The sequence below is a fragment of the Lepidochelys kempii genome, chromosome 7 (genome assembly GCF_965140285.1).
Source record: "Lepidochelys kempii isolate rLepKem1 chromosome 7, rLepKem1.hap1, whole genome shotgun sequence".
NCBI lineage: Eukaryota > Metazoa > Chordata > Testudines > Cheloniidae > Lepidochelys > Lepidochelys kempii.
Genome location: NC_136386.1, coordinates 68,609,670 through 68,623,933, shown reverse-complemented (window position 1 = coordinate 68,623,933; position 14,264 = coordinate 68,609,670). Strand labels below are relative to the sequence as shown.

The following is a 14,264-nucleotide window of genomic DNA, read 5'->3' as shown; positions in this document are numbered from 1 at the left end:
ATATCCCCAGTTTTAATCAGCTCAGTACACTAATCAGTGTTCCATGATTATTTTATTGGACCATAGTTTTTCACATACAGTAGACAGCTGTGTGTTTTACATTACTGATACAGCACAATGTCCAAAATGTAGGGCTACTGTAAATTGATATAATTAACAATATGTAAAGCTGTAAGTACATTTGTACTAAGTGACAAATAACCAAAAGGGCAGGTAGATTAATATTCATAAATTATTAACCGTTTTTCTGCACAGGATCTGTCATTCCACTTGCCACTTGAATGCACTTCTACACAGTCCTCTTTTCCTTCAGAATTATTTGGTTCATTAGATGCCCAGTTTGAGTATCCTAATGCTTCACCATTTAGATGCTTAAATATGCCTTCTGTCTGTATGTCATTTATTCCAAGAAATGGCATTTTTTTATGCCTAGCTACTATTTGTTGGATGGCGCTGTTCTCTGCAGAATTCCTTGGAGAAGCAAGCAGGCCACCAGTTTGGGAACACACAGCTTTTGAAGTCTCAAAGTTGCCTTCGGAGCCCTCAGTTTTGAATATTTTTTCACCGACAGTCATGCCATTTGGGAAAAGCAGAACTAGGAAGACACATTAGCACAGTACAGCCACGTTACTTTCATCACACTATAATGGGGAAGCTGCTTCTGGGAGCCTACATAGGAAAAGAGGGCTCTTTTGTGACTAACCCTAATGTCAGAACTCTGTGTAAAATTGCACAGCTATTTTTGCTGATGCGTTCTGATGCCAGGGCAGCTGAGTCCTATTAGCTCCAAACCAGGAGTTTAAAAAGGGTTTAATCTTTTATTGAGAGACCTAGCTGCATGGAATAAGGGGTCTGGAGGGGGAACCCTTGAAATAGACACATCACAGGAGTAATCTTACAGTTGATGTTGTATTATTGTTATTTAAGGACTGGATAGTGACTTTCGGCACAGCTCTGAAGGAGGGTGTGTATGTATGGTGAACTATCCAGGAACAGTCCTGAGATGCACTGGGACTCCGAGTCATCCCTCCTCCCCTGTTTCCTCCTTACTCCTGGGGTGTAGTAATTTACTGCTGGGCTATACCACCAATAAATCACTATTCACGCTATACTGGTGCAGTTAGTCTGGCCAACAAGAAGGGTGGAATGAAGACAAGGTTCTCTTCCTGCCCATCTGCTCCAAGCAAGAAGTAAGCAGGTGAGTGGCCTCCCTTGAGCAAGTGTATAGTGAGTTACAATCCTGTCCCAAATTAATAATAAAGGTGAACCCCAGAAATGGGGTAAGTTTGGGGATTCTTCTTTTGTGTCCACACACTGTGTGAGGAGCAGGGTGGGGACATCACATGGATGCTAGAGGTTGTGTACAGCTAGATAACATGAGCAAACACTGCAGCAGTACTATTGTAAGCTGTAGTGTTTTTGGAATAGAAGTGTAGCACTTATTCATAAGGTTACACACAACGAGAGGGGTAGGGCACAGGGAGAAGCCTGCAGCCATATTACTTTCAGTTAAATTTGCATTAGCGCATGTCCTTATATATTATTAAGAGCCTGCTCCTGCTGAAGCCAATGGTAGCTTTGCCACTGACTTTGATGGGAGCAGAATCAGGACCCATCTGCTGTAAAGATCACAGAACAATTATCTCCCACTCTTCTTTTTGGCCACATGACAGCTAAACTGACATATTGGAAACAGCATGGATTCTATACAAATAATGCTTTTGTAGTCTAAGAACCACTTAAGACTGGAACTTAGCACCTGATCCATTAGTTATCCCCCATGTACAGAAATGTAAGAATAGGCTTGAAGGGATTAGATTTTTCTTGGTAATTGTCAATAAATGTCAATTTCACCATACACACATAAGCTGACAAAAAGTATTTCCTTAGACGATAATAGAAATGTATGGATAGTCAAAGTAAGAAAAATGCTGCTTGTGAACTTATTAGAGTTTGATTTAAGGATATTTACTTTGCATATTTTGATGTGTGATGTTGATAGTTTTTGTTTTAATGATTAAAATGCTGTAAATTTTTGAATCTCAACATCTACTGCCATTAAATAATTATTGTCTGACCCCCACAATTTCCCACACTGTGAAAATTTAAATAGATAAAAACAGAAAATATGCTTAAAACCCATAATTTTTTACAACTCTGAACATTTAAATCAATAATAATAAAAATGCTTAAAAATAAACATTAATATCTGTCAAAATTATGTTAAAATGAATTCTGTCAAGCCTATTTAAGAATAATCTCATTCATTAAACGCAATAGGACTCCACTTATGTTTAAGTACACATGTCGGAGTGACTGTTTGCAGGAGTGGCCCATATTTCCCTATGCATCAGAATGGAATTCCTTTACAAAAGTGTCAAACAAGTAGATGGAAGGTTCAAAGTATCAATGACTGAAGACCGGCTTCAACCAGAACCCTTTTGAACTTCGAGGGAGTTCAGATCTGAAGCTGGATCTAAACTTCACTTCTCTGGTTGGGCCCATTTGTCAGTGATTGGAAAACATGCCACGTCACCCTGTTTACCTTTCTGGGCTTTCCTAACAGTAGCTTGCAAGACCTTCAGTTGTGCTTCCAACTCCCTCACTTGAGTTTTAAGACGATCGAGTTCGGAGTGATAACATAATTGCGTTACTCATACTGTCTCATTACAACAAAGACAATTTTTGAAAATTATGAATTTAAAAAAAAGGCAAGATCCCAGTAAAACCATCTCTCAGACCTGTAATAAATCACTGGTAGAACATTATCAAGGCATTGCTTTGTATTTCTGAGTTTCTTTACAAGAGCTGGTACTATGAAGCCACAGCTCTACTCTGAGTGAAAGGGAAACTACCCTCAGGTTGCAATTCTCAATAACACCCACAGCAACGCTGGCTTTTAACTTTTAATCATAAAAACTTACAATTAGAAAAAAATGCATCACTTTATCAGTTTTAATAATACATGAGTCTAGTGATGGGCAAACCCTCGAGCTCCACCTATTTGTATTACTGTAGTGTCCATCTTGCCCCATAAGAGGCTTCCCTTGGAAGTTCAAGTTTATCAAACTCCATCCCCCAAGTGACCCTCCAAGGCCTACCTAGCTCATTTCTTAGCCTTGCAAATCTTCTGGACTGCCCCATTCCCACACCTCTAAGGGCTTCTTTTCCTTTGGAAATTGACTGGAATAGCTATAGCAGAATAATGATTGTTGTCACATGTGACAAAGTTCCTCCTCTGCCTTGGTGGGTCCTGCGCTTATTGGCAGATTTGCTCACCTCAGAGATGCATGGCAGCCCTCAGTTTGGCCACTTTTGCTAGTGACTCAAACCTGCCGTTCACTCAGCTAGCCTCATCACTGGCCAGCATGGGGAAGGGTAGGAGAACAATCCCTGCAGTCTCTGCTGACCCACCTAGTGGGTCGGGGGATAGGCCAGGGACCTTCCCCTCTGGTGGGACCCACAGTCCAGGTCACCACCTCTTGTCTCAAAGAGGGAGTTGAGGGGGATAGGTGAACCCGGGCCCACCATTTACTCCGAGTTCCAGTCCAGGGCCCTGTGCAACTGTCTACAGTGTCTCTTGTAACAGCTGCGTGACAGCTACAACTCCCTGGGATACTTCCCCATGGCCTCCTCTCAACACCTTCTTTATCCTCACCACAGGACCTTCCTCCTGATGTCTGGTAACACTTGTACCCCTCAGTCCTCCAGCAGTACACCTACTCACTTTCAGCTTCTTGTGCCTCTTGCTCCCAGCTCCTCACACGCGCCTCACTTACTGAAGTGAGGTCCTTTTTAAAACCAGGTGCCCTGATTAGCCTGTCTGTCCTAATTTATTCTGGTAGCTTCTTAATTGGCTCTAGGTGTCCTTATTAGCCTGCCTTAATTGGTTCCAGCAACTTCCTGATTGTTCTGGAACAGCCCATTATCTTACTCAGGGAAAAGGGACCTGCTTAAGCTGGGGCTAATATATCACTCTCCTGTAGCCATCTGGCCTGACCCTGTCACACATGACACAAAATAATTATTCCACTTCTGGCTGTGCTGGTCAATTTCATCTTGTAGAGAAACCTCAAAGTGTTTCTGCTCCTTCATACAGAAAGGACAAAGCTCACCTAACGCAATTTGTAAAGTTTTTGCACAAACCAGTCATAATACAAAAAGGTGACTGTCTATTCTAGTTAGACCATTCTTCACATTCTGTGGGTTGATGGTGAACAGTTCCCTGTATTTGATTTTCAGTTATTGAGCTGAGCTAATTAGTTGTGATGGGTTAGGTAAGCAACATGGTTTTGTCTCCACTCCTTGACTGAGCATGCAAACACTTCCTGTGCAAATACTCATGCATATGAACTTAAAATTCAGTTTCTGCAATTTTTGTACATCTGACTGTGAAGTTTACACTTCATGAATTTTCATTCGAGTAAAACTTGATTGCTTGATACAGCAAACAGGAAAGTGGCACAAGAATAGGCCAAATGTACGCTGCCATTATCTCAACAAAAGACTGTTCCGCTTACCTTGGCCTCCACTAAGGCCTGTTGGTTCTCTTTCACCTACTGAACCTTTCTTGCCTTTTGGCCGGGAGGGTCCAGCTTTTCCTGGGAGACCTGTGTCCCTCTCAACCCTGTCAACCAAGGTGTTGAGGAAAAAAGAAAGACCAAAATACAGCAAGTGAGTAACTTAATTTTTCAGCCTTGTCATAGTTTGAAATTGCTGCCATAGCTGCAGATGGGCACAAACTATAATACCCAGAAGTATACCCTATATTATAGGAAGTTCAGATCCTGATGATGATCCAAAGTTCAAGACTTGATCCAGTTACCCTAATAGACTCAAATTAGAAAGCCAGATCTGAACACCTGCAAATGGTTTCGAAGTTTGTATCTGGACTGAGCATGTTTCTTAATAAAAATATTAATACCTGTGTTTCACTTAAAATTCCAGAAATGCTTCTAAGTGTGTCCAGATGTGGGTCAAATGTTCAGTAGGTGTAAAGCAGTAGAGTTCTGCTGATTTTTGAATTTCTCAAGAAGATCATTGATTTCAATGGCATTATCCTTATTTATACCAGCTGAAGATCTGACACAAAACATTTCTGTACAGTCCATTAATGTGCAGTATGCATGGACACATGATTAACCTGGCAAATCTATACCCAGGTACATTATTTTACCTGTGTAAGTACCATTGACTTCAGACTCCTCCCTTTTGACTTCAGTGAGATGATTACCATGACAAAGGAGCACTCCCTTGAGTAAGTGTTTGCAGGATCAGGCTCTGCATTTCTGGAGCCTGAAAATTCCACATGGCTGTCAGGAAGGAAGTGCCGTATTGACAGGACTTTGGAGTTATTCAGTGGACTTCACCTCACAGTGAAGATGGAATTATAAAGTACTTATAACTTTCTATACGTGCAACAAAACAGTTGTGCTTGCATAGGTACGTTGGAAACACAGGGAAAGGTTTATACGGGGAAGTAACAATTGCTGCCTGTGTGCTGAAAATCATGTAACCTTTGAACCCTATTGCTAAGGGTAGAAGAGATTGGTTTCTTCACTAAATAATGTCCTCTTTAATGCTTAAAGCATCGCTATGTTTTACTGTGTGATCTCACAAATTTAACTATTTTACAGGATTTCATTGTGACCTGAGCTTATTGAAAGAAAGTCTGGGATGGGGACAATCACTCTGTTTATAGTAGTGCTGATAAACAGGGTCATATGATTGTAACATGTAATTAGTTGAATGCTAGTTTCTTTAGTAGGAAGGAAAACTTTTTTCCCTAGGACTCTTCTGGCTAAGTGTAGCCCTGAGAAATTAGTATTGTTATACCTAGCTCTCCCTTTTCTCCTTTTGGACTTTCCTTCCTGTCTCTGCCTGGTAAACCATTGCTCCCAGGGATTCCACAGGGAATGAACATGCATGTATTTGCTCTCTCTTCACATGTGCATTGACTGGAACTGTAGGCCCTTACCAATGACATTCCCAGGAGGAGGATATGAAAAGCATGAAAATGCATAGCTCAAGGGCTTGACCTGGGAACAATAATGGGAAAATTAAACACAATGTGAAGAGCACGGCATATTTAACCACCCCCTTTGCTGAGAACAGAGAGGGAGTAAGGAGCCCAAAGACCATAGGAATTAGGGACCTGGAGCTTACACAGCTGTCCTCTGCTCCCGCCTGTCTTCGTGTAGCAAAGTACAGTAAATTGTGCAGCATCAAAACATCACCTCAGTTCAGTGCTTCATTTCTGATGGAGAGCCACTGTGTACAATAATATTATGGGAGGCTAATGTCCCATATAATTTGAGGACTGTTAACCAATGAGTCCATGAGGCTTGCTAGGACACTGGGCTTGCTGTTTAGGGAAGCAGGCATGCAAGGGCACAGGAACGACAAGGGGAGCCAGGAGGGCAGGGTTTGGCTGGTCAGAATTCACTTAGCAGCCGGACTGTTGGACTAAAGGGGGAGCTGTGTTTCCATGCTGACGAGGCACAGACAAAGGTGTGGCATGCCCATGGGCAGGCGGAGGACAAGATGGCCTGGGCAGAGGAGCTGCACAGCTGGACCAAGCTCAGATAAGGCCCAGAAAAGAAACTGCTCTCCCTGCACCCTGTTTTTTTCCCTTGTTCACAGTGCCCTGGCTCTAGCCTTGAGGAGGAGGAGAAAGAGAACTAGTGCAGCTGAATACACAGTCCTACAAGAGAGCAAGAAAAGGAGCATTGGCATTTTTCCATCATCCACTGTAGGCTGCCTGGAAAGCCAAATAACTGCCCGTTATATAGTTTATAGATGGGATGTTTATTGAGATGGGTAAAACTGGGAATGGGTTTTGATTTTGCCAACCCCCTTTCAGTCAAGATTTAGATTTTCAAAACAAAAACAAGGGTTGGTTCAATTTGGGTTCAATTTACTCATTTATCTACCTCATTAGGATTGGCATGAGGATTCATGTTAAGGCCTGAGTAAATCCTGCCCACTGAAAAACCCGCATGAGGCAGCTGATGGAGTGAAAGTCTCTCTCGGGTTCTCTATGGTGAGTTCCTCTCAAATTGTTTTTTTTTTTGGGGGGGGTGGTTAATAAAGGCTGTGGGTTCAGCCCCAAAGCCTAGTGGAAACTTGGGAGTTGTGTAGGAAGCCAGAGTCATCCATTGTAGTCCATAAATAGTTCCAGGGTTTTGGATCATATCTATATTTCATGTATATTGACACAACTGTAAAAGCAAGAAGTACCTCTTCACACCAGTGTGAGAAGAGTATCAGGCCCAGTCTTTCTATTTAGACTTCTGAGGTAGGGGATAATTGTTTTACAATGGTGTGTCAAATTTACTGTAATAATAAGGGGAAAACACAAAAGAAAAGTCCAGAGTTTTCCCCAGACTGACACTTGAATTATTTTATTATTTGATCTGCTGGTGAAGCTGAAGGGGGAAAGGCCCCTCCAATGTACATTTTTGTGTTTGGTAAAGAAACAGATTCTATTTTCAAGTAATAATGCCGAGGAGCTGTCATAGAAAGAATTTAAAGGATGATGGAAAACCTATGGGTATTTTAAAATTTTGCATATGTAAGCTGCACTTATATTTTCTTTTAAGGGAGGGGACACAATAGCATTTTATTTTGAATGCACTGAAGTTAACTATTTCACCTCTCTGTACTGAAACCAAAAGCACTAGAATAATTATTGCTTAATGTTTGACTTGTTTTTCTATTAAACATTTTTTTTTATCTCAGAGAAGTTGGCGAATCTTATTACTGACCCACCATGAAATGTTTCACAAGACTTTGCAAGCACCTTACATGCCCAGGAATGATGAAATGATATTATCAGCTTTCACCTAAAAATGTAGCACCGTCATCACAAAGGTCCCTAAAGCACTTTATAAAACCTACAGACTAGATAGACGGCAATCACTTCACCCACCACTGAAACGAAAGCACCTGTGGGGTAACACTATAAAACAGTTTACGTAAGATACCACATTCTTCTCTTACTTCTGTTTGAGACACACAAAAATATGTTAAGCTTGTAGGAATCCACTTACCTTGCTAAATAAAAAGTCCAACTGCTGTCTCAGGTGCCTTCCTATTTTAGCAGGCTACTCCCAGACCTTCCTAGCTAGAGCAACTCCCCTGGTGGCCTGGTCTTCTGTGCTTTTTTCACTCTCTGCAGTCTCTGTACAGCTTCCTATGCATTCCCCTTACTCGGCAGCTTCTTGCTGCTGTTTCTACCCAGTTAGTTCTACTAACTAACCCTGGCTCTATCCCAAGTGTTGCAGGCAGGGCTAACTGGACAGGGGCTAGCCAGCTCCAGTTCTTCGGCCTTTAAAGGGGTAGGCCACCCTGTCACACTGATGATCTACCCTTCCCTTACAAAAATCTCAGGACATAATTCTCAGGCAGCTGGCACTCATGACTACCATTGTGGAAAAAAGTTGCCAGTAATGGGCATGTGGCTGTCTATTCCAATTGCAAAAGTTTCAACCTTGGAACAACTGAGTGCTGTTTACTTTCCACAACCTTTTGATCTTGGATTATGTTTGATGTCCTGGGTAAAAATAAATCAAATAAAAAGTAAGGCTTGGCTAGGCTCGTTTGGAATGTTGGAAAGGATAGTTCTAAGGCAGAAGGGAATGTGTCAGTTTTGACTTGGGTAATGTATAGATCTGAATTTGGTATGTACTGGTAGAAGCAGCTTGAGTAGGAAGAGTGTCCCAGGCAGGTTACAATTCAATGTGGCAGTCTCTAGTCATCTCTTCTTCCAAGAATCAATGCACCACCTGGCTCCAGCAGGAAATTAAACACAAAATTTAATTTCCAGGTACAAACAAATCCACCAATAAGAACTCGTGTTAGTGGTCATTTATCAGTGAGATGAGACCAAAATCGGATAGTTTAAGATATGAGGTACTTTCAAGAAAACTTCTCTTTTAAATAAAGATTCTACAAACAATACAAATATCCAGTGTGTGGCCCACCAATATATCTAGGCTTCAATCAAAAACAGGAAAAGAAAAAAAGGGGGGAGAAGTGTGGGCGGAAGAGAAAACACCTTAATAATGTCATAAAATATGGTAAGGGAGGAAAAAAGCCTTGCTAAAAAAATCCTTACTGCAAATATCAAATAGGAATCACTGCTGATGTTAATGCTGAAACAGATTTTGTACATACACAACTGAAAAATTAAATATTAAAGACTAAATTCTGACATCCTTACACTGAGTATTACGTTACTGTGCAAACAGCCCAGTTCTCTTCAGTAGGCTACTTGTGGTGTAAGGTATCATCAGACTGAAGAAGGATTTCAGAAACTGGCCCTAATTTTCAAAATACATTTTTTGCAGCATCCCTCTTTCTTCTCCTCCTCTTTCCTCTTTCAGTTCCCAACAACAAGTGTACTGTAAAAAGAATAGTAAAAATAAATCTTAAACCCATTAAAGGAGATGTGGATGAAAAATAGTTTTCATGCCCTGTGAGCATTTTCAAGATTTCAGCACTCATTCCCTTTTGGAAAGGGGACAAAAAAATCGAACTATCTAAAATTTTCAAAAACCAACAATCCAAAAAATGTGCAGATCAGGTCAATTGAAATGTTTCATTTCGAGAATTTCAGCTATTTTGTTTTGATTTGGATCTTTAAAAATGTTTTAACTTTGGTTAGGATACATTTACTAAAATTTCAAAAAGAAAGTTTCAAATTTTAAAAATGGTCAAAAATGGCACATTTTGACAATTTCAAAACTTTTTTCCAATACATTTTTGAGTCGGGAGACCTGTCAAAACCAACCCTGTTTTGCAAACACAGTTTTGGTTTTGAGGAACTAACATTTTCTGATTAAAAAAAAAGCATTTAATTGGAAAATTCCCAATACAGTTCTAATTAAAAGGGATTTGCCTGCCCATATCAATTTGTGCAGCATGTCTGCACCAGCACCATCCGGGTAGGTGAAATAATTTCCCCCAATTAATTTTATGTGTATTCTGATGACTGATACAGAAATGGACCATTCTTTGCCTAGCAGCTCAGGATAGAGTTTTTACTATATGTAACTTTTCATGTCTTTTAATTACAATATTTTAAAAATGATTATTATTCCTTCTACTATAAGCATAATTATGATGGATGCAGCTTCATCTGTCAAGAATTTCTATTTTAAATAGAGAAGAGGGAACCAGTGGGAACATGGGCCGTATCTCTAAGATGAGGACTTATGGAGATACTGACATCTAAATAACCACTTTAGCCAGGAAAGAAAATCAACCTTTAAGGTGTGGAAACTAATTTGGGCTGAGACATTATAAACTATTTACCTATTAATTGAGTCAGCTTCAGCAAAGGCATCACAGAATTCTAGGTGCACCTTTTTGCATTGCAGCATACATTTGTGAGACACATGGGCCTATTCAAATATGCAAAACCAGAGTCTCAGACAACGATGTACAGCTGGATGTTGCGACAGCAAAAGGCAATCCAGTCTCTTTGCCTTGGAAAAAGGAGTACAGTCTGTTTCTAAAGTAGGTGCAACCATTATTTTTTTTGTAAAATGCTACCTCTACAGTCAATATGGTAATGTAGGTTAATGTCTTCATTTCACAGAAACTCAAACAGATATTAGGGGGAGTCTTTCAGGCAGAGGAAAAGTTATTGGAGGTCAGATATTTCTGTGATGGGGCCATGTAAGTAGAGCTGGGTGAAATTTTTTCAGTGAAGAGTAAAGTAGCTGAAGAATTAATTTTGTGGGGCACCAAGACTATTGGCAAATTCTGGTCAAACAGGTGCCTCAACTACTCCTCGTTCTTTTTTCAAAACTAGGTTTTACTTAGACACACACACACACACACACACACACACACACGTATATTTATATTGTGACAAAGTTCCTCCTCTACCTTGGTGAGTCTTGCACATATTGGCGGATTTGCTCACCTTGGAGCTTCATGGCAGCCCTTAGTTTGGCCGTTTTCATGAACCCACAGTCCAGGTCAACTCCTCCTGTGTCTGACCAGGAGTTGGGAGGTTTGGGGGGAACCCGGGCCCGCCCTCTACTCCGGGTTGCAGTCCAGGGCCCTGTGGAATGCAGCTGTCTAGAGTGCCTCCTGGAACAGCTGTGTGACAGCTACAACTCCCTGGGCTACTTCCCCATGGCCTCCTCCCAACACCTTCTTTATCCTCACCATAGGACCTTCCTCCTGGTGTCTGATAATGCTTGCACTCCTCAGTCCTCCAACAGTACGCATTCTCACTCTCAGCTCCTTACATGCACACCACAAACTGAAGTGAGCTCCTTTTTAAACCCAGGTGCCCTGATTAGCCTGCCTTGATTTCAGCAGCTTCTTGATGGGCTGCAGGTGTTCTAATCAGCCTGTCTGTCTTAATTGTCTCCAGAAGGTTCCTGATTGTTCTGGAACCTTCCCTGTTACCTTACCCAGAGAAAAGGGACCTACTTAACCTGGGGCTAATATATCTGCCTTCTTTCACTCTCCTGTAGCCATCTGGCCTGACCCTGTCACATTATGCACAAATAAATTTGTTAGTCTGTGAGGTGAAAAAAAAACAAAAACCTTCCGTGTTACCTTACCCAGGGAAAAGGGACCTACTCAACCTGGGGCTAATATATCTGCCTTCTATTACTCCCTGTAGCCATCTGGCCCGACCCTGTCACTATATATAAACCCCCCAAAATTAAGTAAAATGTATTCATTTAGTTTCAGGGGCTTTTCTTTTAACTGAAACAAAATGTTTTTGGTTTTGCATATTGGTGAGGGAAAAAAGAAAAAAAATCAGACTGAGTTAAGCTCCCAACCAAAAATCAATTATTTGCTCAGCTTTACATTTAAGCACCTCCTCTTTTCATACCAGTTATTTTGTTTTGTTAAGATTTTCTCTATTTCTAATAAAACTGATTTTATTGAAGATTCTTGGGGCCTGAGACTGTTTGGGAAAATTCATGCAGTTTGTCACCTAATTCCATTTAAACTCTTCATACCTGGAGGTACAGTGCATTTAATACTTCACTAGCAAAAAATGCAGGCAATGAACAGCAGTATAAAAATTCAGCATCTTATATTCCGACAGATCTCTATGCAGTTCAATGAACAACCAGCCCAAATTTTGACAGAAATATAGGTACTCAATTGATCCTAAGAAGAAATGCATGGAACCTTTTAAAGTAAAATGTAAGCTCTTTAGGACCTTGTCTTCCTGTGGGTTTGTACAACACCTACCATAACTGAACTCTGTTCCAGCTTGAGGTCTCTGGGGGACAGCAACAGAAATAAGAAGTGTTAACCATGCAAGCAAATGCACTGTCAAACATGACTATGTGGTGTGCAAGTGACCTCTTATGATGATCAGGACAATGTCAAGTCTGTCTTGAATTCCCTTTGGATTTTGTAGAAGACTATTCCATCAATTTACCCTTCTTTCTGGACTTTCATCCACTCATTTGGATTTTATCCAACATGCTTTCTATTTGAACTGAAATTGTTTAGCACAAAAAGCGGAATTTGACAATTTGTCTTAAAAACTGATATACCATAAATCTGCAAAGCCCCCTGTAAAGTGTTTGCAAAAAGAAAAGGAGTACTTGTGGCACCTTAGAGACTAACAAATTTATTTGAGCATAAGCTTTTGTGAACTACAGCTCGCTTCATCAGATGCATGCAGTGGAAAATACAGGAGGGAGATTTTATATACACAGCGAACATGAAACAATGGGTGTTACCATACACACTATAATGAGAGTGATCAGGTAAGATGAGCTATTACTAGCAGGAGAGAAAAGGAGAGTAGGCCCACATGCCTACTCAGCAATTAAATAGCCCTTTAGCCCAAGTCCTGCGAGCCCGAGTCAGCTGGCATGGACCAGCTGCGGGTTTTTAATTGCAGTGTAGATATAGCCAGAAAGGTCAACCAAATTACCCAGGTCACTTAATTAAACTGTGACAGGGCTAGATATAGAACCCAGGCTTCCTGACTCCCAGTACGTTGCTCCAACAAATGGATAACCATGCCCTCACATATTTTTATTTATCTGAATATGGAGCTGAGGTCCAGGAATCCCTGAGTTCTTAAAAAGAAAAGGAGTACTTGTGGCACCTTAGAGACTAAACAATTTATTTGAGCATAAGCTTTCGTGAGCTACAGCTCACATCCGATGAAGTGAGCTGTAGCTCACGAAAGCTTATGCTCAAATAAATTGGTTAGTCTCTAAGGTGCCACAAGTACTCCTTTTCTTTTTGTGAATACAGACTAACACGGCTGTTACTCTGAAACCTGAGTTCTTAAAAAAAGCTCTATTGGAAGCTAGCTGCTGATCTTGACAAATCACATCTTCCGCAAGTTGTGTCCCCTTCGCTCCATTTGTGAAATACAGATAACACCTACCTATTCCAGAGGTATCCCTGCAGAATTGATTAATATTTGTAAATCACTTTGAAAATATAAAGCACTATATACATGTCAAGTATAATAATTATGATGGTGCCACATATGGACTTTGCCGTTTGCTTGTTGATACTCTTTATGAATAACAATTGCATAGAAAAAGAATGCTTATAATTATAAGTGGGCAGGAAATGGTTTTCCTATCCTGTGTAAATTTTTGAGATTGACATTGTTTCCCGAAGCAAGATGAAAAATGGGATGAAATCTCAAAAATTTTAAAAAACGGATAATTGGAAAAATATTTTCAATTTGGTTCATCAAAATATTTGTGTCAGTAATTTTGAAACTTCTTTACATTTTGGCTTTTTAATTTTTGTAAAAATCATTTTAGTATAATTTACTCTAATTTGAAAACAAAGTTGTTGTTTTGTTTTCTTTGCAAAAAGTGACACTTTCCTGTTCAAATAAGTTGAAACATCCTGTTTTGACAATTTTGAAGCATTTTTTTCTAAAAATTTTCTGAGTTGGGAGATCCCTCGAAACTGATCTTGTTTCACAAACAGGACCAGTTTCTTCAAATCTACATTTTTTGTGAAAAAAGTTTTGTTGAAAAATTCCAGATCAGCTCTACTTAAAATGCTCGATGTAACTGTACCATATGATACCTGGTAAATGTCAATAATAATATCAGAGTACTTATGAAAGCTAAACTCTTTTGCCAAAGTTAGGCAATTCAGCTTGCACATAAGTAATTCTGACTTCATATAGAGATTGCAGGTAAACAAAAACATACATAATTTAAGAGCATCCTGTAGTGTGAATACAGTTGGGGGTGGTGAAACTGGTTTAGATAAACTAAGAATATAGCTAT

At 40.2% G+C, this 14,264-nt stretch overlaps 1 protein-coding gene across 1 annotated transcript; it reads right to left on the bottom strand.

The window, feature by feature from the left end:
- Positions 1-218: 218 nt before the first annotated feature.
- LOC144930760 (pulmonary surfactant-associated protein D-like) lies at positions 219-5,310 on the bottom strand. The gene is made up of 4 exons (XM_078853928.1): positions 5,234-5,310; positions 4,521-4,627; positions 2,546-2,653; positions 219-595 (listed from the first exon to the last, which is right to left on the bottom strand). Exons 1-4 carry the CDS (start codon positions 5,308-5,310, stop codon positions 219-221), a joined length of 669 nt encoding a protein of 222 aa, XP_078710054.1.
- Positions 5,311-14,264: the final 8,954 nt, after the last annotated feature.

Bases quoted from the DNA above. Each gene is read 5' to 3' on its own strand.
- LOC144930760 (XM_078853928.1), bottom strand. From the start codon at position 5,310: ATGTGGAATTTTCAGGCTCCAGAAATGCAGAGCCTGATCCTGCAAACA. The intron at 4,628-5,233 runs GTAATCATCTCA...CTTGGTTGACAG, and splicing joins GGGAGTGCTCCTTTGTCATG to GGTTGAGAGGGACACAGGTC. The intron at 596-2,545 runs GTAAACAGGGTG...GTGTCTTCCTAG, and splicing joins TGTTAGGAAAGCCCAGAAAG to TTCTGCTTTTCCCAAATGGC.